Source organism: Protopterus annectens, chromosome 12.part0, assembly GCF_019279795.1.
Source record: "Protopterus annectens isolate FY-2018-M chromosome 12.part0, PAN1.0, whole genome shotgun sequence".
In the NCBI taxonomy this organism is placed as follows: domain Eukaryota; kingdom Metazoa; phylum Chordata; order Ceratodontiformes; family Protopteridae; genus Protopterus; species Protopterus annectens.
In genome coordinates this window covers 145,665,137-145,691,084 of record NC_056746.1, presented here as the reverse complement: position 1 = coordinate 145,691,084, position 25,948 = coordinate 145,665,137, and the positions used below count along the sequence as shown (strand labels likewise).

General features: G+C 44.8%; 1 protein-coding gene across 1 annotated transcript in view; it reads right to left on the bottom strand.

The window, feature by feature from the left end:
- MARF1 (meiosis regulator and mRNA stability factor 1) overlaps window positions 1-25,948 on the bottom strand; it is a 2,255,654-nt gene that overhangs the window by 596,673 nt on the left and 1,633,033 nt on the right. The window contains exon 17 of the mRNA XM_044088896.1: window positions 18,495-18,628. Coding sequence (XP_043944831.1) covers window positions 18,495-18,628 — 134 coding nt within the window. The remainder of the gene's footprint in view (window positions 1-18,494; window positions 18,629-25,948) is intronic.

Below are 25,948 nucleotides of genomic sequence, written 5' to 3'. Positions count from 1 at the left end.
CCATCCAGAATGTAGCAATCCTCGACACATCCACACTTAATTGTCAGAATCCACCTTCAGCAGGACCCGCACCTACATGAGGTATGGAGAGGAGACCCAAAATCTCGGCCAAGACAATGTTTTTGTATAGCCTGGAAACAGTGGCAAGCACCACCTTTTACTCAGCTTCCGTAACTTCATCTTTTCATAGGCTATTCCAAATGTAGGAACAAAACTTATGTAGTTAGCATAACACTGAATGTTTACTATACATATCTGTTCACTTCAAATAGGGGACTGGTCAATGCTAGGTGCAAATACCATACACAGAGCTCCTACACACAACGTAAGTTCCTCCTGTATCCCTGCCAATGCACTATGCTGTTTATCTTCTATCAAATTTACCATATTAATTAGTAATTCTAACCTAACTAGCAATTATAGTACTCCAAATCCTTAAAGGTTATACTGGTCAGACCTTAAAAGGATAGTGAGGTTTTTCCGTAGTAGTAATTCAATTTGGAAAGGGATGTAGGGAGGGGGTCTGTTGAAGAGAACAACATGGATAATCAAGATCCAATATTATGGTAAATACATAATTATCTTACCTTAGATTATCCAGTCCGTTCACTTCAAGAAAGGGACAGACTCACCAGCTAACATCCTGGGTAGCATCATGACAGAATATCTCAGAGTATGACAAACTTGAAGGAAAACCTTGGGTGAGATACTGCAGTCAACTTGAAGTACTTTCCAAAGGCATATCTGTAGACTGAGGGACCAATTTAAGACATTAGGATGAAACCCAGTAAGCCTGTCCACTAGACATATGATCCAACCATGGATGCACATTACCGACAGAAAACATGGTATACACATCGACCATTCCCAAACACTCATTTCCTCCTGTCAAGGGGGCAACAGCTGATGCTACCTTGCTTGCTGACATACCACACAACTGCCACATTGTCTGGGTGGAGAGATACAACACCCTGGGGAGGGAGATCTTGGAAGGCCTGTCACTCCAGGAAGACCAACCTCATCACCAGTACACTAACAGAAGATTGGCTTCTTGTTGCAACCATGTCCCTTGGATTACCAGCCCTGAAGGAGTGTCCCACCAAACTGCAGATAGCTTGTGTAGATGTTAATGGTGGCTACAGGAGGGTTGAGAGGGGGGGAATTCTTTTAATGAGGATCTGAATGTTTAACCACTCTATCATGTGCTTCAAACAGCCAGCTGAAAGACTAAGTGTGTCCTACACATGCCACCCCTCTAACTGTGACCACTGCACCTTGACTGTCCACTGCATCACTCTTGTGTACTGTCAGGCATGTGGCACTAAATGGACAGACAGCAATCAGACTCAAGGTTCTGAGGATCATGTGCTGGAGAAGACAGACAGGAGGATTGTGGTCATTAAGCTTGCAGTACACTAAGAGTCTAATTTATGTATGGTGCTGAAGATGGTATTCAATACATGACATTCTGTGAAGGTCCCAGCTGCGACTTTATCTTATTAATGGCTTTTCCTACGGATAAAGTGGAGTAATTCCTGGCTTCTGCCAGGAACTCAAAGGTGATACAGACTAAGAGCCAGTCTCCAGATTGAGAGAGAACTACTGCCATGCAACTGGTGAACAATCCTGAGGCGGTGATAAGATTGAATGGCACTGCTTGAAACTGACCGTGACTAACTCCCACTCAGAGGTACAGAAATCGCCTGAAAGCTTTGTCCAGGAAGTTTTACTGAACACATCCAGTCCTCTTTCTAAAGGCACAGGAGCATGGACTGCATCATGACCATTTGGAATTTGGTTTTCATGACATGCTGATTCAGGCACTGAAATCTAGGACTGGCCTAAAATCCTGAGGTTTCTTAGGAAACAAAGAAAGTACAGTTGTGTACACTTACCATAAATGTAGATGTTCGAGTGTATTCACGGTTGCAGTCATTACATTTGGGTTATCTGCTTGCAGGTAGTGCTCAGTCGGCCTGATTATCAAAGTCTTGGATCCTGCGTCGGTTGCTGTCTCATCTTCCATGATGTCAGGTAGTCAGGGGTATAAAGCATGCAGCCGACGCCATTACATCAGTTTTTCTTGCCCCAGATGTCAGGTGCCCCCCATAATGGGAAGCAATTATATACAAGGTTACACCTCCAACAAAAAGCAAATACACCAGAAAGCTTTAAGCATAGCAAGCAAGAATAGAGGTATAGTAAATAGAAGTCATGGGGGCTGGAGGAAGGTAACCAGGACTGCAACAGTGAATACACTAACATCTACATTTATTGTAAGTGTACACAACTGCACTATGTTCTTCGTGTTTCACTGTTGCAGTCATTATATTTGGGTGGATTCCCAAAGCCAAGGAAGGGAGGAGGCAGTCAGATAGCATTAGGACCAGTTATACGGCCCTGCAAGACTGCAGTGGCAAAACCAGCTCTGGATTTAGAAAAAATTTGCAAGTGGTAATGTTTGGTGAAGGTATGTACAGACCTCCAGGTAGCAGCTTCTATGATGTCCCTGGTGGGGACACCTCTGAGAAATGCTGTAGAGGTAGATGCAGCCCTGGCTGAATGTGGTCTTATCCCCTATGGGGTAAGTTTTCCATGATGCTTATAGCAGAAATGAATGCAATGGACTATCCACTTAGAAATGGTTTGCTTTGAAATAGCCTTCCCCTCTGCCCCTGCAGCAAATGCAACTAGTAGTTGTTCAGATTTCCTGAGAGGCTTGGCCCTGACCAGTTAAAATCTAAGTTGTCTGTGCACGTCCAAGGAGTGCAGTATTCATTCCCCCTTTGTTCTGTGGATAAGAAAAGAAGGTTGGCAAATGAATTGACTGATTAAGGGCCACAATGGATACCATCTTGGACATAAAGGAGGGCTTGGTCCTGAAGGACACCCTGTCTGCAGGATAGATGATGAAAGGCTCCAATGCCATGAGGGCCTATAATTCAAACACCCTTCTAGCTGAAGTGATGGCTAGGAGGAAAGCTGTTTTCCAAGAAAGGAATTTCAACTCTGCATTTCCAGCTAGCTCAAAGGGAGGTACAGTGAGCTTTTCCAATACAAAGTTAAGGTCCCAGGCTTCACTAGGGGCTCTCCTGGGTGGTCTTAGGTTTTTGGCCTGTCTGAGGAATTGCTTCAGCAGTGGATGAGAGAAGAGGGGCGGCTCTATATTATAACGAGCTGAGATGGTGGAGGCATGAATTTTGATGGAAGAAAAGGAAAGGCCCTTGTGAAGCATCTCAGTTAAGTATTGAAGAATGAGCTGTAAATTGGGCACAGTTGTGTTCATCTCCTGTGTTTGGCTCCAGGAACATAATCTCTTCCATTTTTCAGCATAGGATTTTCTAGTACCAGGGCTCCTTGCCTCCAGAATGACATCCACCACTTGCTTACTGAGGGATAAAGGAGAGGTCATGTAATTAGCCAGGCTGTAAGGTTCAGGGTTTGAAGCTGTGGGTGCAGAATCTGGCCCTCCTGCTGGGACAGCAGAACAGGGGTCTGAGGCAGGTGCCATGGTTCCAGAAGTGACACACTGCACAAGGGGAGGGGGGGGTACCAGTGTTAGCGTGGCCAGTCTGGTGCAATAAGTATTGTCCTTGGTTTGTCCTGTTTGATCTTTAGTAGCACTTTGGAGAGGAGAGGCAGAGGGGGAAAAGCATAAACTGATAGGTTTTTCCAACTGAAGGACAGGGCACCCACTTTCTAAGCTTGTCTGTGGGGAGTCATCGTGCAGAATTTGTCCAATTGGTAGTTCTGAGGGGAGGCAAACAGGTCTATCTCTGGGCTCCCCCATTTGATTCTCAAAATGTTGAATATCTCTGGTTCCATTTTCCACTCATGTGGGTCCACGAGATTTCTGCTTAGGTCGTCTGCCAGTGTATTTAGCTTGCCTGGCATGAACTGAGCTTGTAGGTGCACTTGGTAGCTCAAGGCTATGTTCCACAGAGCCAAGGCTAGTCTGCAGAGGGGGTATGAATGGGTTCCCCCCTGCTTGTTTATGTACCAGATAACAGTGGTGTTGTCCGTCTTTACCAATAATTGTCCTGGAAGAATGTGGTCCTTGAAGGCTGTCAGAGCATTCTGTACAGCTAACATTTCTTTTTGATTGATATGCAGGTGTTTTTGACTCGGGTTCCATTTGCCCTGAATGCACTGCCCTGTCAAGTGAGCCCCCCATGCATAGTCTGATGCGTCTGTTAGGGTTTGGGAGGCAGGGGGTAGAGTGAATGGCAGTCCCTTGTTTAGGTGGCAGGCCTCTGCCCACCAAAGGAACTCTGTCTTTAGACAAGGTATGATATGAATCATTGATTCTAGGCCCTGCGAATGTTGGCACCATAGGCTTTTTAGATACCATTCCAGTTTCCTCATATGCAGTCTTGCATATGGAATTAACAGAATGCAAAAGGCCATGAACCCCAGGGCTTGCAGTATTTTCCTTGCAGATAGCTGGGTCTTTGTGACCAGTAGTTTGAAGTAGGCTGTCAAATGAACTTGTTTCTCTGGCATGAGGTAGGCCCATCTGGGAAGATGTATTCAAGCTTGCTCCCAGGAATACAATTTACTGGCAGGGTACTACATGTGATTTCTTTTCGTTTATGGTGTACCCCAGAGAAGTTAGTAATTTCTTTACAAATGCCAGATGATTTAATAGAATGTCCTGGTTTCCTGCCTGAATTAGACAATTGTCCAGGTATGGGTATATCTGAATATTTCTTTGCCTGCAAAATGCAATGACTGGAGCTAGGCACTTTGTGAATACCCTGGGCACAGTAGATAAGCCAAAGGGCAGTGCAAAGAATGGATAGTGCATGTAGCCTGCTCTGAAGCATAGGTATCTTTTGCAAGATTCCCTTATTGGAATGTGCAGGTAGGCTTCCTTTAAATCCAGTGTTGCCAACCAGGCATTTTGGTCTAGCATAGGAAGCAGCTGATGACGAGTTAGCATTTTGAATTTTGGGATTACCAAAAAAGTGTTTAGGATAGACAGGTCCAGGAGAGGACGCCAGGAATTGTCTTTTCTGGGTACCAGGAAAAGTCTTGAGTAGAAACCTTGCCCCCATTCTTCTTCTGGGACAGGTTAAATAGCCCTGATGCTTAGAAGCGAAAGAATTTGGTTTTGAGCCTCTGCCCACTGATTTGGGGGTAGGTCTGGCCAACCGTTTGGAGTTGGTAAGGAGTGGAAATGGAATCTGTATCCTTGGGAAACTATATTTAAAACCCATTTGTCTTCGGTAATGAGCTCCCAGTTTTTTGCATGCAGGACGATCTTTCCCCTAAAGGAAAAGTCAGTTGAGCAGGGCTTGGAAGGGGTAAAGTTAAGTCATTGTGACAGTTTACCATAGGGGGTTGTCTTACTACTTCCAGCTTTGGAAGTGGGAGCCCCCCACTGTTTAGGCCTGTGAGTACCTTGGGACTGAAGCCTGGGTGTTCTGCTGGTTCTGGGTTTGGACTGAGAAGGCCTGGAAGAGGCAGGAAAGGACCAATTCTTAGAAGGCCAGTGCCTACTAAATCTGGGAAGTTGTACTTGCAGGCAATCTAACAGTTTGCATAGATTTAGCTTTTTCCTCCATCTTTTTAAGTACTACTTCTGCTTTGTTGCCAAACAGGTGGTCTTGGTTTAAGGGAGCATCCAGTAATTTAGCTTTAACATGGATCTGGCAAAGATTGCTCCTTAAGCCAAGCATGCCTTCTAAGTACAGACCCAGTGACAGCAGCCCTACAAGATGCCTCTAAAGAATCAAACCACATTGCAAAGTATGTTTTCCAACTTGTTCAGCAGAATGCATTAAATCCTGTAATTCTTTATTTTCAGCACAGTCAGGAATCATCATTTTCTGTTTAAGCAATCCAATAATATGTTGCTGAAACTTTAACATATGAAACTGGCAGTTTAAGGCCCTAATGGCCAAAGTTGCAGAAGTGTATACCTTCTTACCCAATCTGTCCAGCGCCCTGGAATCTCTTATCAGAGGGGGTAGGGTTTCTGGCAGTAGTAGCCTTAATGCCCTTGGGCCCCTGTGAAATGGTCTCAGGATCCGCAGTAGGATTCTTAGAGAGGAACTTGTAAGAGTCAGGAACTCTAATACCGGTCAGGTTTTCTGGAGCTGGAGGTAAAGTGTCAGGGGCCAGGCTAGATTCTGAGAAGGCATCATCTACAATGTCCAATACAGAAGGGATAGCTAAAGCCCTGTGTTGAGGTAGGAGTAATAAATCCCTAAGCCACTTTTTGGAGTCAGAGTAATCCTGGCTTTCCCAGCGGAAATGCTCCCTAAGAGTATGCAAAGTTTCACCAAAAGAGAAATCCTCTGGAAGGGAAGCAGAGGTAATGGAGTCCTCTGCATCAGACTCCTCATAGGTAGATAAGGGCAACTCCTGGTCATCAGAGAAAACAGAAAAGTACAGTTGTGTACACTTACCATAAATGTAGATGTTAGAGTGTATTCACTGTTGCAGTCATTACATTTGGGTAATCCTGCTGGCAGGTTCCCCTCAGTTGGCCTAAATTCCAAAGTCTTGGGTCCTGCGTCGGCTGCTGTCGCCCCTTCCCTGACGTCAGGGGTATAAAAGAAGGAGCCAACGCCATTTTCTTCAGTTTTTCTTGCGCCAGATGTCAGGTGCCCCCTAAAAGGGTAGCCAAAATTTATATATATATATATATATATATATATATATATATATATATATATAAAATTACATGTACCAATATAAACCTTACCTTCATCTACAAGCAAATACACCACATAGGTTGCATAAATCAGAGAAGGAAAGATAAGTTCTAGCAGAAAAAAGGGGGATGGCGGGTGGGTAACCTGGACTGCAACAGTGAATACACTCGAACATCTACATTTATGGTAAGTGTACACAACTCTACTATGTTCTTAGTGTTTCACTGCTGCAGTCATTACATTTGGGTAGAGTCCCAAAGCTATGGTTGGGAGGCTGGAGCTAAACAGTATTAGGAGCGGCTATGAGGCCCTGCAGAACTGCAGTGGCAAGGCCTGCCCTGGATTTAGAGTAGAGTGGCAGATGATGGTGCTTTGTAAAAGTGTGCACTGAACTCCAAGTAGCAGCCTCGAAAATGTCTTTGGTTGGTACTCCCTTGACAAAGGCTGCTGAAGTGGCTGCAGCTGTGGTTGAATATGGCCTAATGCCCTTAGGCACTGGCTTACCATGTTGAAAATAGCAGAAACGAATGCAGTGGCCTATACACTTTGAAATAGTCTGCTTTTAGATAGCCTTTGCTTGTGATCCTGCAGCATATGCCACTAGTAATTGCTCTGTGTTCCTGAAAGCTTTGGTTCTGTCCAAGTAGAATCTAAGCTGTCTGTGTACGTCCAAGGAACGCAGAATTCTCTCCCCCTTGTTCTGGATAAAAAAGTTGGCAGATGAATGGTTTGGTTAAGAGCCACACTGGACACCACCTTAGGCATAAATGCCGGGTTTGTCCTCAGAGAAACCCTGTCTGGATAAAACATGATAAAAGGTTCCACAGCCATGAGTGCCTGTAGCTCTGAAACTCGTCATGCTGAAGTTATTGCTAGAAGCAGAGCTGTTTTCCAAGATAAAAACTTTATATCAGCAGTAGCAGCTGGCTCAAAAGGAGGCAGGGTGAGTTTTTCCAAGACATAGTTGAGGTCCCATGCAGGTACTGGTGATCTCCTTGGAGGCCTTAAATTTTTGGCTCCTCTGAGGTACTGCTTTAATAAAGGATGAGAAAAGATTGGTGGCTCTGTATTGTAATGAGCCGAAATGGCAGAGGCATGAATTTTAATTGATGAAAAAGATAGGCCTTTGTCCAGCATCTCAGTTAAGTATTGCAAAATCTGAGGGATATTTGGTACAGCTGTATCAGTTCCTTGTGCCTGGTTCCAAGCACAGAATCTCTTCCATTTTCCAGCATAAGATTTTCTAGTACTGGTCCTTCTGGCTTCCAAAATGACATCCATCACAGCTTTACTAAGAGGTGTGTTTTGTATGATTACATTATCCACCATGCTGCCAGGTTTAAAGTCCTGAGTTGGCTGTGCAGGATCTGATTGTTTTGCTGGGATAGTAGATGGGGTATTTGAGGTAAGGTCCAAGCTGGGCATTGAGACAAATTCCTTAGGATTGGATACCAGTACTGGCGGGGCCAGTCTGGGGTAATCAGTATCATCTTTGGCTTCTCCTGTCTGACCTTTAGGAGTACCTTGGGGAGGAGTGGCAGTGGAGGAAAGGCATATACCGATAGGTTTTTCCATCTGAAAGATAGGGCGTCCATTTTCCATGCTTGTCTGTGATAAGTCCTTGTGCAGAATCTTTTTAGATGGTAGTTGTGAGGGGAGACAAATAGATCTATGTCCGGGCATCCCCATTTCCTTGTTATCATGCTGAAGACTTGTGGATCCAGGTGCTACACGTGGGGATCCATGAGGTTTCTGCTTAGTTCGTCTGCCAGAGTAGTTTCTTTTCCTGGCAGGAATTGTGCCTTCAGATGTACTTGGTAAGTCAATGCTGTGTCCCACAAAGTCATGGCTAATCTGCAAAGGGGGTAAGTGTGTGCCCCCCTGCTTGTTTATATACCATATGACCATGGTATTGTTTGTCTTTATCAGTAGTTGTCCCGGATGAAGTAGGTCCTTGAAGGCTGTCAGGGCATTTTGAACAGCTAGCATCTCTTTTTAATTGATATGAGGGCCATGTGCCCTGAATGCATCTTCCTGCCATGTGGGCTCCCCAGGCATAATCTGATGCATCCGTTGTTAGTGTTTGCCTGGCTGGGGCGTGAATGCCTGTCCCTTGTTCTGGTGACGAGCCCTCGACCACCACTGAAACTCCTGTTGCAGGCAGGGAATGAGAGTAATTATTGCCTCCAGGCTGTGGCAATGTGTCCAAACACTTTTTAGGTACCATTGAAGTTTCCTCATATGCAGTCTTGCATACGGAATTAGTAGAATGCAGGATGCCATGAAGCCCAAAGCTTGCAGAATTTTTCTTGCAGATAACTGGGCCTTTGTTGCCAACATCTTGAAATAGGTAGTCAGTTGCCTTTGTTTGTCTGGTGTGAGATAAGCCATCTGGGGCAGTTGTATTTAAGCTTGCACCAAGGAATATTATCTCTCGAGAGGGTACTAGTTTTGATTTATTTTCATTGACTGTGTACCCTAGGCATGTTAGAAGTCTTTTCACAAATGCCAGATGCTGTAGAAGAATGTCCTTGTTCTTTGCTTGAATTAGACAGTCGTCCAAGTAAGGCTATATTTGTACACCTCTTTGTCTGCAGAATGCAATTACTGGTGCCAGGCACTTTGTAAAGACCCTGGGCGCAGTAAATAAGCCAAAGGGCAGTGCAGACAATTGGTAATGCATTGAGCTAGCCTTGAATCTGAGGTATCTTCTGCATGATTGCCTGATTGGGACATGCAGGTATGCCTCTTAAGTCTAAAGTCACTAGCCAAGCATTCTTGCCCAGCATGGGCAGAAGCTGCTGTAAAGTTAACATTTTGAATTTTGGTATATCCAGGAATGTGTTCAGAATAGATAGGTCCAGTATTGGTCTCTAGGCCTTATCCTTTCTGGGTACCAAAAACAGTCTTGAGTAAAATCCTTTTCCCTGTTCTTGCTCTGGTACTTGTTGAATGGCCCTCTTGTCCATGAGGGATGAGACTTGTTTTTGTGCCTCTGCCCATTGATTTTTTGGCAGATCTGGCCATCCGTTTGCCTTTGGCAGGGTATGGAAATGGAACTTGTAGCCTTGTGACACTATGTTTAGAACCCACTTGTCCTGGGTTATAATGTGCCAATTTTGAGAAAAAAGTGCTAATTTTCCCCCTAAGGGTGCTGCCAGGAAATAAGTGCTTGGTGCAGGTAGGGGGAAGTCATTGGGACTGTTTCCTGTAAGGTTGTGATTTGTCTTCTCCAACTTTGAAGGTAGAAGCACCCCATTGCTTTGACCTGTATGAACCTTGTGCCTAGGATCTGCCTCTAGGGCGTCTGGATCTGCCCCTTGGAGGTCTGTCTGACACAGGAAAGGACCAATTCTTTGTATGCCAGTGTCTACTACACCTAGGTGGCTGTACTTGTAAAAAATCTTAGACAGTTTGCATTGATTTAGCTTTGTCCTCCATTTTCTTTAACACCTCTTCTGCCTTAACACCAAACAAAGTTTCATGCTGTAAAGGTGCATCTAATAATTTAACTTTCACATGATCAGGCAGATTTTGTTCCTTTAACCAAGCATGCCTCCTAATTACAGAACCCGTAACTGCGGCCCTGCAGGAGGCCTCCAAAGAATCAAAACCACACTGCAAAGTATACTTTCCAACTTGTTCAGCTGCATGCAATAAATCCTGCATTTCCTTGTTGTCTGCACATTCAGAATTTAACATTTTCTGTTTAAGCAATGCCATGACATATTGCTGATATTTGAGAATATGAAACTGGCAGTTTAAGGCCCTTAAAGCCAAGGTAGCAGATGTTCATAGGTAAGTACTAGGCTATCTGCCCATGGGCATTTATAAGCCTAGCCACAGAGTGATGGCTTTCGCCTCCACATTAGATTAGTAACCTGGGCCTCTGTCAACAGGGCTCCTGAAGTGATCCCAGGGTAGAACTTATGATTACCCATCCACTCATCAAGATTTCTCTTGAAGAGGGTCAGAGAGGAGCTCTGTCGAATATGGATTGAGATTCTATTCCAGAGTGAGGGGAGTTGCTGGGACAGGAATCTATCCCTCCAGCATGTCCTGTTTATTGTTGTACATAGGTTCAAGTCGCTAGAACGAGTGGTTCTGAGGGATCTCGTTTTTTTGAGGTGAAGCATGTCCATTAGTTCAGGGTTTGACACGGCCCTATAGGTCAGGCATAGGTCACCTCTGAGCAGACGGTAAGCGACTGAGAAGAGCTGGAGCTTTTTTAGTCGTGCTTCATAGGGTAATTGTTTAATGCCCTTAATCCTCTTAGTGAGGTACTTCTGTGGTCTTTCTAGCTGTTGCAGGTGTCTAGTGAGGTACATCCCAAATGGGGCACTGTACTCTATTATGGGCCTAATGAGTGAGGAGTAAAGGGGCACAATCACCTCCTTGGATCTGGATGAGAAACCCTTTGTGATCAGGTGTGCCACATAGAAGGATTTCCTGACTATTTTGGCTATGTGATTATCAAAGGAGAGCATGCTATCTACTTGGGTACCCAGATCCCTAATTACTTCTTCTGTACTTAGTGGATTCCCATCTATGTGGTAGTTTGTAGGTACTTTGTTTTTCCCAAATGGGATTACTATGCATTTTTTGGCATTTAGCTTGAGGCTGTGACTTTGACACCAGGTGTTTGCCTGTGAGACCCTTTTGCAGGATGTCTGCATCAGCTGGAGAGTCAATTATTGCACCCAATTTACAGTCATCTGCAAACTTGATTAGCCACAGCCCCTCTGCCTTTGCCTGTACTTCGGAGAAATATATACCGAACAGGAGGGGTCCCAGGACTGAGCCCTGTGGGACTCCACTTGTGACTGGTTTAGAGTCAGACATGGTGCCTGCCACTCTTACCGTGTGGGTTCTGTCTGAGAGCCAATCCATCTCATGACATGGGGGTTGATATTTAAGCTGGTGAGTTTGTCTATGATTCCTGAGTGTGGGATGGTGTTGAACGCCTTAGCGAGGTCCAGATATGCTGTGTGGACCACCTTCCCTTCATCTATGGCCTTGGTGACGGTTTCGAAGAAGTCGACCAAGTTCAGGAGGCAAGACATGCCTTTAACAAAGGCAAACTGGGTGGGGTCCAGTGTCTGGAGGTTCCCAATGTCCCAGTTAATTCGCTCCATGATAATGCGTTCCATGGCTTTGCAGACCAAGCTAGTCAAGCTTATAGGGCGATAGTTCTCAGGGTCAGTTGTGGCACCACCTTTGTTGAGTGGTACGACTGTTGCTGTACGCCATTCTTTGGGTACATAGCCTGAAGAGAGGCTAAGTTTGAATAGTGATTTGAGATGGGGGGTTAGTTCATTTTGAAGCTTGTGTAAAATACAACCTGGGATAGCATCTGGTCCCATTGATGCTGTGTTTTTGGCCTTTGCAAGGGCTGCCTTTACTTGTGTGTCTGAGATATCTGGAGCGCCACATTCTTCTGGGATGGGTGCTAGCCCCTTTGGTGGAGGGGGGGGGGGTGGAGTTTGCACTGAACTTATCATCCAGGCTGTTGGCAATGTCGGTTTGTTCAGTGTATTTATGGCCATTATGCACTAGCTCGGAGCATATCTGAGAGTTTGCCCCTAGACTCTTGACATAGTTACAGAAGGCCTTGTAGTTATCCTTAGAGTCATTGGCTATTTTTCTTTCAAAGTTGGCCCTGGATGATTTAATGAGGGAGTGCAGTTTTTCTTACTGATGTTAATCAGAGATGCCTTCTTATTTTGGGATTTTGTTCTATCTTGCAGGAGTTTCCTCTTCCTGTTCTAAAGTTTATTTATGGCCGAGGTCCACCAGACTGGCTTCCTCTTTCTTGAGGAGTTGGTCTTGGTTTTACTTGGGATGGCTCGGTCCATGCATTCTTGAAGGTGTTCATAGAATGCACATGTAAAGGATTCTGCCGATGGGTCATTATTTTCCATTTGATTGGGAGCTTTGAAACTTCCCACCGAAGTCTTGAGGAGTGCGAAGTTGGCTTTAGAGAAGTTTTTTTACCTTGATTTCCTTGACTGGGGGGGGTCGGGATGTGGATGTCCAGTGTGATTAGTTTGTGATCTGACCTTACCAATGAGGAGTTTACCTCAGGTGTGGAACATAGGTTCTCCATGTTGGTGATGACCAGGTCCAGTATGTTGTCACCTCTTGTGGGAGTGGTGACCAGCTGTTCAAGGGCGTTTGAGTTTATAAACTCAAGGAAGCATAGGGCTAGGGCATTTGAGCTTGAGTAGTTTTCCCAGTCAATGTTTGGATAGTTGAAGTCACCCAGTAGCATGGTGTTGGGTAGAATCTTCATACTTTCTAATGTTCTCAGGAATGTTGCGTGAGGGGGTCCTGAGACAAGGTGGGAGATCTGTAGCAAGCTATAAATTGGTCAATTTACCCGCTGTCAACTGCACTTGGATGGTCTCAGATTCCGCGTGCTGTGCTACTAACCTGGAGGTTTGGGTGTTCTTGATGAATATGGACACACCCCCTCCTTTTGTATTCCGGTCCTGGTTTTGGGACCTAAAGGTATGGTAGGAGTTATATAGCCTGGTAGTGCTGGGGTGCTCTCTGGAGCCTTGAACCAGGTTTCTGTCACTGCACGTACGTCAATTTCTTCCATACTAAGGAGAGCCTTGAGTGCGTGCATTTTGAGGTTTAGACTTCTGTCGTTGAGCAGCATTACCCTCAGTTTTTGTTTATTATTGTTGTTTATGGAGGCGGGTTTGTCTTTTGAGCCTTGCCTAAAAAAGGCAGTATTGGGGCGGCAAAAGTCTTGGCCAGTATTCAAAAGCCCAGGGGCGACAGGTGCAAGCAGTCTCTGGCGAAGCAACGTGGCTTGTCAAGCATGTTGTCCCAGGCTGACAAGTACTGGATCACCTTTGAATGACGCCAGTAGTTTAACCAATTGTTGAAACTGATCATTTTATCTTCGTATGCTGGCATCATTTTGGGTGAGGGCAGCATGCTACTCAGAGTCAGAGCCATACCAGCCTGGGCTACATGGTCAGAGAGCTCAGGGAGGTACGTCTCAGGTCATTTACGCCAACATGTACAATGACAGAGTCATATTTGTACTTGTTGTGGAGTGACCTGAGTGCATGTGTTATGTGGCGGATTTCTGGCACCCAACAGGCAGCTCACGGTAACCTTCTCCTTGTTCAATCTAGTGAGTGGGACGTCTGTGTGCCTGATGATAGAATCACCGATTACTAGTGTGCTAGGTGTGTTATTTAGCCTTAGGGGCTGTTTTTGCTTGGCACACCGACGTTGTGACGTATGTGTTACCTGGTTTCTGTTGTGGGGTGGGGGATGCTTGGGTGTATGCTTCGGAGGTCTCTGTTGTTTAGGCAGGTTCTTATTTAGAGCCTCCGAGTATGTTTTTGCATGTTTCTGAGAGTTGTTTTCTGGTGCAGCTATGGCTGGTCTATGTGAGTCTGGTAATGTGGTGCTAGTGTTGCCCTTCTCCTTGTGACTGGTTGATCCAGTCGTGGGTTGAGAGAGCTTAGCCTCCAGTTTCGCTGTGTAGCTGCATCTCTCACATATGTTTGTGTTGGTTGGGAGGAGGAAAGGGTTGTCTGTGTACATGAGGCAATTGTAACATTGCCTCAGGATGCCCAGATTCACCAGCTGGACCGGAGAGCACACCTGAAGCTGTCCCTTGAACATGCCTGAATAGATGGTTGGGACTGTATTGCTGATTGGATGAGTAAAGAGCCTTATACTTCCTGAGTATAGGGCTGAAGTGCAAGCTGTAAGCTAGTGCTAGTTTTAGTGAGTTTTAGTAAGTGCCGGTCTTAAATTGCCTTATTTCTAGTGCTGGGTTGAAGTGTTTCAAGTTTCAAGGGAAAAACTGAAGTGCAGACTTCGTGGAGCCTGGAATAGTTTAACCGCAGCTAAACAGCGCTGCGCGGTGCGCAAACCCGCGCTAAGTGGTTTTTATACCAGGGAGATCAAAAAGGATAGAAATTAGCCCAATATGGCCAATGAGCTACAAGTTCCTGGGCTGGGACCACTCCTACAGGGACAGATAGGCTGCTCAGAATTCCCTCTCTCACAGGGAACAAGGAAGCCACCTAACTATCCAAGTATGATATGGGCAACACAGAAACCTTTACCACAGTCCTGGATTCAGCAAAGCCTGAAAACTGGACTAGACTAGTTCAGAAAGGCGGGAAAACAAGGAATTTTTTTCTGTTTTTTTTTTTTTTTCAGAAACAGAAATGCAGAGCTTAAATTACTTTAAATACACAGAGGAGGCTAGCGCACTTGAGTGTGTAGCCTGCAACTGTGATACCGGTAACTTAAATGCAAAAACGACAAACCTTTCTTCCCCATCTATCCACTGCCCTAGATTCTCTGTCAGAGGGGGTAGGGTTTTTTGCAGCGGAAGCCTTAACTCCTTTGGGACCCTGAGAAATAGTCTCTGGGTCTGCAGCAGGGTTTTTAAAAAGGAATTTATGAGAGTCAGGAACCCTGTAATATCTATCAGGCTTAACAGGAGCTGGAGGTAAGGAGTCAGGGGTAAGACTAGACTCCGAAAAAACATCTACAACGTCTAACAGGTGGAATGGCTAGAGGCCTGTGTTGAGGAAGTAAAAGGAAATCTCTAAGCCTCTTTTTAGATTCTGAAAAATCTTGGCTCTCCCAGTGGAAATGCTCCCTCATGGTATGCAAGGTTTCCCCAAAAGAATAGTTCTCTGGAGGAGAAGCTGAAGGTATAGATTCTTCAGCATCAGAATCCTCAGGGGGGAAGAGAATATTCCTGATCAGAAGAGGAATCAGAAGAAATAGAAACCTGATCTGAAGATTCATAGTCCGTCTCTTGCCTAGGCCTCTTATCAGGAGGGGGATGGGAACCCCTGATTAAGGTAATCAAGTCTTCGGCCATTTTGAGCATCTGTTTTTTGGGCACAGAGGCCTGTCCATGTGGCTCTTGAGTTTGTTTCTTTGCTTTAGAAGGCGCTTTAGTCTTTGCCTTTGAAGCTGAAGTAGGTTTAATGTAAAGATGTTTAGGTCTGAATACACCCTCTGAAGCCGATGCCTACTCAGATGCTCCGGACCCATCTGAGGGAATAGTATCTGAGGCTCCAATACCTTGAGTTTCCAGCGGCATGGCCGACTCCACATGGGAGTCGGTAGCGGCCTGCGACTCTAAAGTAGCGGGCGTCAGGGGCTGTGAAAGCACCTCACTGAGAACCGGCGAGCCAGCGACTGGCTTAGGAGAAGCTTCGTTGTCGGTTTTGGGCCTCAGCTGTTTATCTCTCTCCTTTTCTTTGCATTTTTTGTGAACTCCGGTAGTCGGATGGCTATCCGACAACATTTCTGGATAATTAAACAGGCGTCCAAAATAGTTTAAAGCAAAATCATACCAACGCTTAATAGTGCGTTGGTTAAATCTAGCACAAAACTGACAACCAGAAACATTGTGATCAGGGCCTAGGCAAGGAATACAGTAAGAATTAAAGTCCTTATGAGGTATTTGCTTTCCACAAGAAATTTTGTCTGATGAAGGCTGTGTATTATTGCAGCCGAAAGCGCTTACATTAATAAACAGTCCGTGCCGTTTTACCAGTTTGTTTCCGCCTGGTAGAATGCTTTCCACAAGAAATACAATTATTTACTTTTTCTGACATCGGTCTGAAGCACGAAAAAAGTTTCCCCAATGGGGTACTTAGCTTTATTGAAGACTTCGGATCTGAAAATCTCAGGAGTCGGCCGACCGGCACTTGCGAACTGCTTCTGCTTCGGAAACCACGCGGCAAGAAAGACTGAAGAAAATGGCGTCTGCTCCTTCTTTTATACCCCTGACTACCTGACGTCAAGGAAGGGGTGACAGCAGCCGACGCAGGACCCAAGACTTTGGAATTCAGGCCGACTGAGGGCAACCTGCCAGCAAGATCACAAATGTAATGACTGCAACAGTGAAACACGAAGAACATTTTCAGAATCCTGATCAGAAGGAAAATCAGTTCTAAGTCTCTTAGAGGGAGAAGGGTGGCTTCCCCCGATTAGAGTGATAAGGTTGTTAGCCTTTCTTATTTGTTTTTTAGGCATAGGGGCCTGACCATGCGGTCTGGGCGTCCGTTTTCTAGGCATGGATCAAGTTTTAGGCCTTGAAGAAGAAGATGGCATTGGTTTAATATGCAAGTCAGTAGGCCTGAATAGACCCTCAAAAGCCGGTGCCTGCACAGCGGCTCCGGACCCATCCAAGGCAGAGACATTCGCAGGTTCCACAGTCAAAGCATCATCTCGTGGCATACCGGACACCGAATGGGTCTCAGTAGAGGCCTGCAAATCTGAAGTAGTGGGTATGAGGGGCTGCGAAAGCACCTCACTGAGTATCAGTGAACTGGTGACTAGCTTAGGAGAAGAGTCGTCGGCAGCTTTGGACCTATGCGGTCTGTCTCTGTCTTTATCTTTGCGTTTTTTCGGAATGTCGGTAGTCAGGGTGGCTTACCGAATCCATTTCAGAAAAATTGGAGAGTACCAAAATATTTAGATGCGAAAATGAACAGACGAATAGTTCGAGGTTTGAACAAGGCACAAAACCGACAGTGCGGTACGTTGAGGTCTGGGCCTAAGCAAGCAATGCAGTACGAATTAAAATCTTTATGAGGTATTTGTTTTCCACAAGAAATACAATTGTTAACTTTTATTGACATCGGTTTAGAAGAAAAAGGTTTCCCAACGGGCTACTTAGCTTAGTTGAAGACTTGGGATCTGAAACTCGAAAACAAAAATTTCAGGAGTCGGCCAACCGGCACTTGCGAACTGCTTCTGCTTTGGGCACAGCACGGCAAGAAAGACTGATGTAATGGTGACGGCTGCATGCTTTATACCCCTGACTACCTGACATCATGGAAGATGAGACAGCAACCAAAGCAGGACCCAAGACATTGATAATCAGGCCAACTGAGGGCTACCTGCAAGCAGATAACTCAAATGTAATGACTGCAACAGTGAAACACGAAGAACATCCCTGAATAAACTCTGAAGCCTCTCTGGTTTGGGTGGGATCTCTCGGATGGTCTTTAGGACAAAAGGCTTTTAAGTGCTGATCTGGCCACCACCTTCTGATGGAGTGGGACACCTTGTAACCGTGGACAGGTCAGCTCTGGTACTTCAGAAGGAAAAATACAACCTCTTGATACCCACCCCCCTTCACCCATTTAACCACTGTGATGGCCACTAGCTCATCTTGGTCCAGGAAGAGATGACCCCTAACTGCCTCCAGAGTGGGAGAGATGGGTAATTCCTCATGGAGTCCACTATTGGCATCCTTGGAAGGGGCCACAGAAACCCAAATTCCGTGGAACACCTGTGTCTATAGGGCAGCATCTATTGGAAGGGCCTCTACAACAGTCATGGAATCCTCTGTTCTGAAACTAAACAAAGGTTGCTGTTATATTTTAAACTTATTTATTATTATATTTAAACTTAGAGTTGGCCTGTGAAGGGACTTCCAAGAAGGCTCTATCCTAGGTTGAACAGAACACCCAGTCTAGTACACTGGACCTTCATTCAACAAGTAATTACAACAAACCAACTTCTACCACAAAATACTAAAAACATCCAGGTGGCTCAATATCATTCTTCAGATTTAAAGCATAATGCGTGACAAGAGATTTTGAGAGGAGGTGAGTTTGCAGAGCAACACAAGTAAAAGAGGAGGACCCAATAGCCTAGAAAAGTTTCTGATGCTGATATGACACTGTTTAAGAGGATGTATCTCCATCTTGGATTTAAATTTTATCCCTCTGCGGCAAATATCAGCACAGTTCCCAAAACTGCAGAAATAAAATGCACTTTCCACAAATAAGTCACAGTATGCAAAGCGGGTGTAATTACCTTTCTTGGGAACAGAAATCACAACCTCACCATCTTGCTGAGATACACAGACTGTAGTATCTGGAATTTCTGACAGCAAATCAAAGAGCTCACAGGTGCCATATTCGGTTACATCCCAGTCTCGAGAGAAACACCTAAAAATTATGCACACGTCAGTTTTCTTCTGTCTTGTAAAGGAGCAACAAATACAAAAAAATTAATTTTACAACACAGAATTTCATGAAGTAGTCTTCTGTAATCTTAGCAACCTCCTCCTGTGCAATTTCTGTACTCCTAGCTCTCAAGGTGCTTTGCGTCTCTGCAAATACATAAATGTACTGTGGAGCTATACTCCTAAAACAGCATTTTGTTCCACAACTCTAGGCTGAATATACCCTGCAAATTAATGCTTTCATGTTCCTGGCAACCCTACCCTGAAACATTACCACCAGTACAAAGTACACCTGCCACACTTACGTGCTACTTGCACGGTCCACAACATCAACATGAATGCACTACTGCTCAACTCTCAAATACCATCCCTTCCATATGATCATCATCTAACAAATACCTTTAGTACTCACCACAAGTACAGCCATTCTCTGCTAAATCCCACATCTAAAAGTGCTACGCCTTGTTATTAATACACCTTTTTTGTACCAGTCCTCTTCCTCTCTACCATCGAGCTTAACCCCAGGTCACCCTATTGGCTTGCTCATTTCCCATGGTGAAAGCCCAATGGCTCATTTATTTCATGGGAAAAAGGAGAAACAGATGGTCTCTTTTAGACTCAATTCGCCACACTCGTGCATTGGCATCCAAAAAGATGCAATATGGGCCTATGCTCAATAATTACGGTTCTGCAAAATGTGAACAGTTGGCCCTACACCCCCCCCCCCCCAAAAACAAAAAAAAACACCATGTAGTGTCTGGTCTATTCCATGGATTTGACCTTCACTATCGCCCCAGAGAGTCTCAAGCATGCTAAGCCACTTCATTACCCATCATGCCAACTCTATAGCAGCTGTTTGAGTCACTAAATCAACCTCAGGACTTTACCCCTCTACATTAATGGAGCTGGCATACAAACCTATCTTCTGCTTCAACACAGTCATCTTTTACTGTTCCTCTATGTGGTGAATGAAAAACATGGGCATTATGCATGATATGGATTAGGTTCACACCATACGAGTCAAAAAAACAAGGCTGAAATACCAAACATCCAAAAAATCAGTTATCAAAGACATTAAATGAGAATACACAGTTTATATATGTAATGTATATTTGCATGTGTAGATATTTTCCCTTCATTTTAATGGGACATTCTTTTTTTTTTCCCCAAGGGTGTAGACAGGCATACTCTTTTGTACTCAACTGCATACATTTTTTTTGTAAATATATCTCAAACACTGTGGTTGAGGCTAGAACCTCAACAGCCATTTCAACTAAACTGCTCCACACATCTCTGTACATGAAAAAAGTTATGTACTTACCATAACTTGACATCTGTGCTATCCAATGCCATTATTCATAAACAATGGATCTTAGATCTGACCTTGGATCCGAGCCAGCAACTTCTCAGACAGATCAAGAGCTCAAGCTCCTCCCCTTCCCATGATCCCTTGCTACCTTCTAACCCTCAAATCGAGTTTACTACATTAGTAGAAACGCAAAAACAACTGCACTAGAATTTCAAAGATTTTCTCACTCAATATCAGCCAGAGCAACCTCGCCAGAATCTCCAGAGGGAAGGGGTAAGAAGGGCAGGAATGTGATGAAAAATGACACTGGATAGCACAAATGCCAGGTTATGGTAAGTACATAACTCTTTATCTGATGCTATCAGTGACATTATTCATCACAGATGGGTCAGACTCCCCAGCTACTATGTACCCTGGGTGGCCTCAAGGAAGGATATGCCGGAGCCCAGAGGAACCAAAGGAAGCCCTGTTCCTAGACAACAAGTCCAATCTGTAGTGTGAAATGAAAGTGTGTGGATTAGACTAAGTTGCAGCAGCACAAATCTCGTCAAGGGAAAGTCTAGCCAATAAGGCCAACGTAAAGAACTGGTCTGGATAATTCTAAATGCCTACTAACAAATGAAATACAACTAGCAATACACCTAGAAACAGCTACTTTTGAAAATGCTTAGCCTTTTCTGTTTTGAGAGAAGGCCACAAACAGTTGGTCCAACTTCCTAAATTCCACAGTTCTTTATAAATAAAAACGTATTGCCTGTGAACGTCTAAACAATATAAGATATATATTCTTCTTTATTAGAATAATGAGGGAAGAAGACAAGTAACTGAATCAAATGGCTGAGAGCTTCCGAGGCCACTTTAGGGAGAAAGGAAAGATTAGTTCTAAGGGACACCCTATCCTTATAAAAAGTCATGAACAGAGGCTTAATGCACACAGTCTGAAGTTCCAAGACTCTCTTGGCAGAAGTAATGGCCACTAAAAAGGAAGTCTTCCAGGAAAGGAATTTAATATCACATATCTTAGCGGGTTCAAAAGGTTTTTGTGTCAGGGACTGCAGCACCAAGGTCACATCCCATGGCAGGGAAGGATCCTTTACAGGAAGTCTAAGAAGAAAAACTCCTTTCACAAAAGCTTTGCACAATTTGGAAAAAAAGGTAGGCTCATTGCTGATATAGAAATTAGAGATGGCAGCCAACTGGAGCTTAATTTTAGAAAAACTCACCCCCATCCCGAAAAATGGAAGACAAGAGTAAAATATTAGAAATAGGGGCTGAAAAGGGATCCAGATTTCATTGTTTGGCCCAAATGGAAAACCTTTTCCATTTACTGGAATACACCTTCTTCGTAGACAGTTTCTGAAAAGCCAGAATAATGCTCCTCACCAGGAAAGGAAGCCTGGACTGTGAAATAATTACTGGAACTGAAGAAAGCATGCGGTTAGACAAAGGGTCTGGAGAATGGGAAGTGGAAGCTCCCAGGGATGGAAAATAAGATTCAGAATGGGATCTAGTATCTAAGGAGAATACTTCTGATGAGACCTCAGGAAGGACAGCCACGCCTGACAAGTCCAGAAAGGGGCAACGAGGATGACAGAAGTCTTTAGGCGACTAGCTTTCTGAAGGAGTTTGGGTATTAAGGGAATGGGAGGATAAGCACAGAGGAGACCCGGAGGCCAATTGTGAACTACAGCATCCCCTGGGTGATTCCCCTGATGGGAGGTGAATCAGGTCAAAGTAATTGCTGCATTTGCGGTTGACTGGGGAAGCAAAAAGATCACAGCAAGGGTGACCCCAACTACGGAAGATTAGTCTTGCCAAGATTCAGGGACCACTCGTGAGGACTCAAGATGAACCTGCTGAGTCTGTTGGCTAACAAGTTGGAACTCCTGGGTATATGAGCTGCAAGAAGAAAGCACCTGGAAGACATCTCCCATTCCAACACTCATAGCCTTTCTGCACAGGGGATAAGATCGTGTTCCCCTTTGCTTGTTGATATACAAGACAACAGCCATGTCGTCTGTCTGAATTGCTATGGTCCGCAGAGGGAGGCTTTCCTGAAAGGCATGCAATGTTAGAAGGACTGCTCTCATCTCCAGAATATTTATGTGCAATTTGGTCTCTGCGAGGGACCACATGCCTTGAACCGTCTTGCACTGAAAATGCCCTCACACCCCAAAAGGGAGGCATCTGTGGGCACTGTGGCCTTGAATGTGGGAAGAAAAAAAATGGCCTGCCTAGACACAGATCTCTAAGACTGAAGCCACTAAGTAAGATGATTTCTGCACACCTGAGTCAACTTTATGGACATGGGCTGAGGTAGAATGGACGACTGGACTTCCAGGGTCCGCTGAAGAACTGGCATGTGACACCTGGCAAGAGGCACTAAATGAATGGCAGCCACCACAGAGACTAACGTTTGGAGGATCAAGTGAACCGACAGACGTGCTAGATCTAGCAAGAGAGAGATTTGATCTTGAATCAGATGACCCCCTGCAGGGAGCCAGTGCTGCAGTCTCTGATAGTTTGTCCAGTTGGACCCAAATGAAATCCAGATTTTGGCTTGGAACTAGATTGGATTTGGGAAGATTCACCATGATGCCTAGAGACTGGAAAAGATTGAGGACATACCTGGTGGCCAGAGATGGTTGATGCCTAGTGGAAGCTATGAGGAGTGTAAGCGTCTCTAGAGCATGTGTCGATCTTTATATGATAGTACGCATATTGAGATCTAATGAGCACATCCAATTGTCCTTGATCAGAAGAGGCAGAATGGGCTGAACACTGACTGCCCTGAACTTAGACTTCTTGACAAAGATTTAGCTCGCTAAAATCCAAAACCAGACACAGGTCCCTGGGTCTTCTATGGCACCAAAAAGAAGCGCGAGTAATTTCTGGACCCTTGTCGTCCTGTTGGGACCTCTTGGGTGGCTCTTTCAATGAAGGTCTTGAACCCCGAGACAGGCCAACTCACTTTGGCAGGGTGGAACGACCGGGAGAAATGGTTTTCTGGGAGCCGGAAGTAAAGTGTCAGGAGCCAGGCTAGATTCCATGAAGGCATCATCTACAATGTCCAGTACAGGAGAGATAGCTAAAGGCCTGTGTTGAGGTAAGAGTAAGAATTCCCTAAGCCTCTTTTTAAAGTCAGAGTAATCCTGGCTTTCCCAGCGGAAATGCTTCCTAAGAGTATGCAAAGTTTCACCAAAAGAGAAATTCTCTGGAGGGGAAGCAGAGGGAATGGAGTCCTCTGCATTAAAATCCTCATAGGTAGATAAGGGCAACTCCTGCTCATCAGAGAAAACAGAAATTTCAGAATCCTGATCAGAAGAATCAGAAGGAAAATCAGTTGTAGGTCTCTTAGAGGGAGAAGGGTGGCTTCCCCCTGATTAGAGTAATAAGGTCTTCAGCTATTCTTATCATTTGTTTTTTAGGCATAGGGGCCTGGCCATGCAGTCTGGGCGTCAGTTTTCTAGGCGTGGATCGAGTTTTAGGCCTTGAAGAAGATGGCATCGGTTTAATATGCAAGTCAGTAGGCCTGAATACACCCTCAGAAGCCGGTGCCTGCACAGCGGCTCCGGACCCATCCAAGGTAGAGACATCCGCAGGTTCCACAGTCGAAGAAGCATCTTGCGGCATACCGGACTCCAAATGAGTCTCAGTAGAGGCCTGCAAATCTGAAGTAGCGGGTATCAGGGGCTACAAAAGCGCCTCACTGAGTACCGGGGAACTGGCGACTAGCTTAACAGAAGCGTCGTCGGCAGCTTTGGACCTATGCGGTCTCTATCTTTGCACTTTTTCGGAATGTTGGTAGTCAGGTGGCTTACGAAAGCCATTTCTGGATAACTGAACAGAGTACCAAAAAATATTTAGATGCGAAAATGAACCGACGAATAGTTCGAGGTTTGAATAAGACACAAAATTGACAGCGAGGGATGTCGTGGTCTGGGCCTAAGCAAGGAATACAGTACGAATGAAAATCTTTATGAGGTATTTGCTTTCCACAAGAAATACAATTGTTAACTTTTACTGACATTGGTTTAGAGCAAGAAAAAGGATTCCCAACAGGGTACTTAGCTTTGTTGACGACTTTGGATCTGAAACTCGAAAACGAAAATTTCAGGAGTCGGCTGCCCGGCACTTGAACTGTTTCTGCTTCGGGCACTGCACGGTAAGAAAGACTGGGGTAATGGCATTGGCTGCATGCTTTATACCCGACTACCTGATGTCATGGAAGATGAGAGAGAAACCGATGCAGGACCCAAGACTTTGATAATCAGGCCGACTGAGGGCTACCTTCAAGCAGATAACCCCAAATGTAATGACTGCAACAGTGAAACACGAACAACATCATTAGTTTGGTTTTACTTGCATTTAGTGCCAGATGGTTAGACTGCATCCAGATTTCTGTTTTGGAGAAGGCTAGTTGGGTTTTTGCTAGGAATTCTGAGGGGGAGAAAGCTGAGCAGATGATTGTTGAGTCATCTGCATAATTGATGACAGATGAGTCTGGGATGGATTAGTGAAAGTTGTTAATGAATACGTTGAAGAGAAGAGGGCCAAGAACAGAACCTTGTGGGACACCTGTGGGTGTGGTAAGGAAGGGGGAGGTTGAAGTTTTCCATTGGACAGCTTGTTGGTGGTTGGACAAGTAGCTGGAAAACCAGGCGATAGAGAGTCAAGATATAAGCAGGGTGTGTGAGATGGTGTCAAAGGCCTTTGACAGATCTAGGAATAGTGTGGATACGAACTTGCCTGAGTCGCGTTCGAGGTTTATGGTTTCTAGAAAGAAAAGGGCAGTCATGGTGCTGTGGCCAGGGCAGAAGCCATGTTGGGTAAGGGAGAGGAGATTGTTTAGTATTAGGTGTGCCATGAGTTGTGCTTGTATTGTTTTCTCTAGTATTTTAGAAAGAGGAGAAAGGATAGCAATAGGCCTGAAGTTGGTGGTATCAGTATTTTTGCCACCTTTTTGGAGGGGGATGATGTAAGCATGGCATCAGATAGAAGGTACGTACGATTCTTGTATGGATTTATAAGAATAGAGATGGGATAGGCAATGCTGTCTGCAGATTGTTTGAGGAAGGCGGCTGGAAGGTTGTCGGGTGCATTGCGACAGGGTTTGAGTAGAAGTCTTTTTATTGTGCTTGTGGGGGATAGGCTTGAGGCAGAAGGATGTGGAGGAAGGTTTATGATTGGGGTTGGTGGCTGGGGCAGGAGGGGGTAGTGGTGGAGGAGGGGGGTGGGAAGGAAGCTGATAGTTTAGCTATGCAGCCTATGAAGAATGAGTTGAAATGGCTGGTTGTTTCAAGGTTGGGGTCTGGGCAGGGGTTTTCTTTGTTGCCAGGATGCAGATGTAGTTCCAGAATTTTTGGGGATTAGTTGAATGCAAGAACTGGAGTTTGTAGTAGTGGGCTTTGTGGTTTTTAATTATTCTTTTTTTTGTGGAGTTTCGTAGTTGCTTATAGTCTAGGAGGGCATTAGGGTTTTTATGTTTTTGATATCGTTTCCATTTTTTGTCCCTTTGGTGCAAGGCTAGTTTAGTATCTTTTTCATAACCATGGGCAAGGATTGGTTTTGATGTCATTGGTTTGGGGGGGGGGGGGCCTTGCTGATTGATAAGGGGTAGGAATGAGTGGTTAAAGTTTTTTTTTTAGAGGGGACCAATCAGTATGCTTTAAGCATTCGAAGAAAATTAGAGGGTTGAAAGAGGACAGGTTGCATGTTTGGATGTAGTGGAATTCTTTATGCAGTGGAGATGTGCGACGGTCAGTGAAGGCTGGTAAGTGATCGCTGCGAGGATCAGGTAATGTTCCGGCTTTGGTGATAAGGTTTGGGTGAGGAGTTAGGATCCAGTCAATGATGGTACCATCTTTACTTGGTCTGGTTGGAGATTGTATCAGTTGGAAGAAGAGCCAGGGTTGGAAAAAAACTGAGAAAACAGGTTTGACAGGGCTAGGAAACTTGCATTAGAATTATGTTAGGAGAACAAGAAAAGGGGGG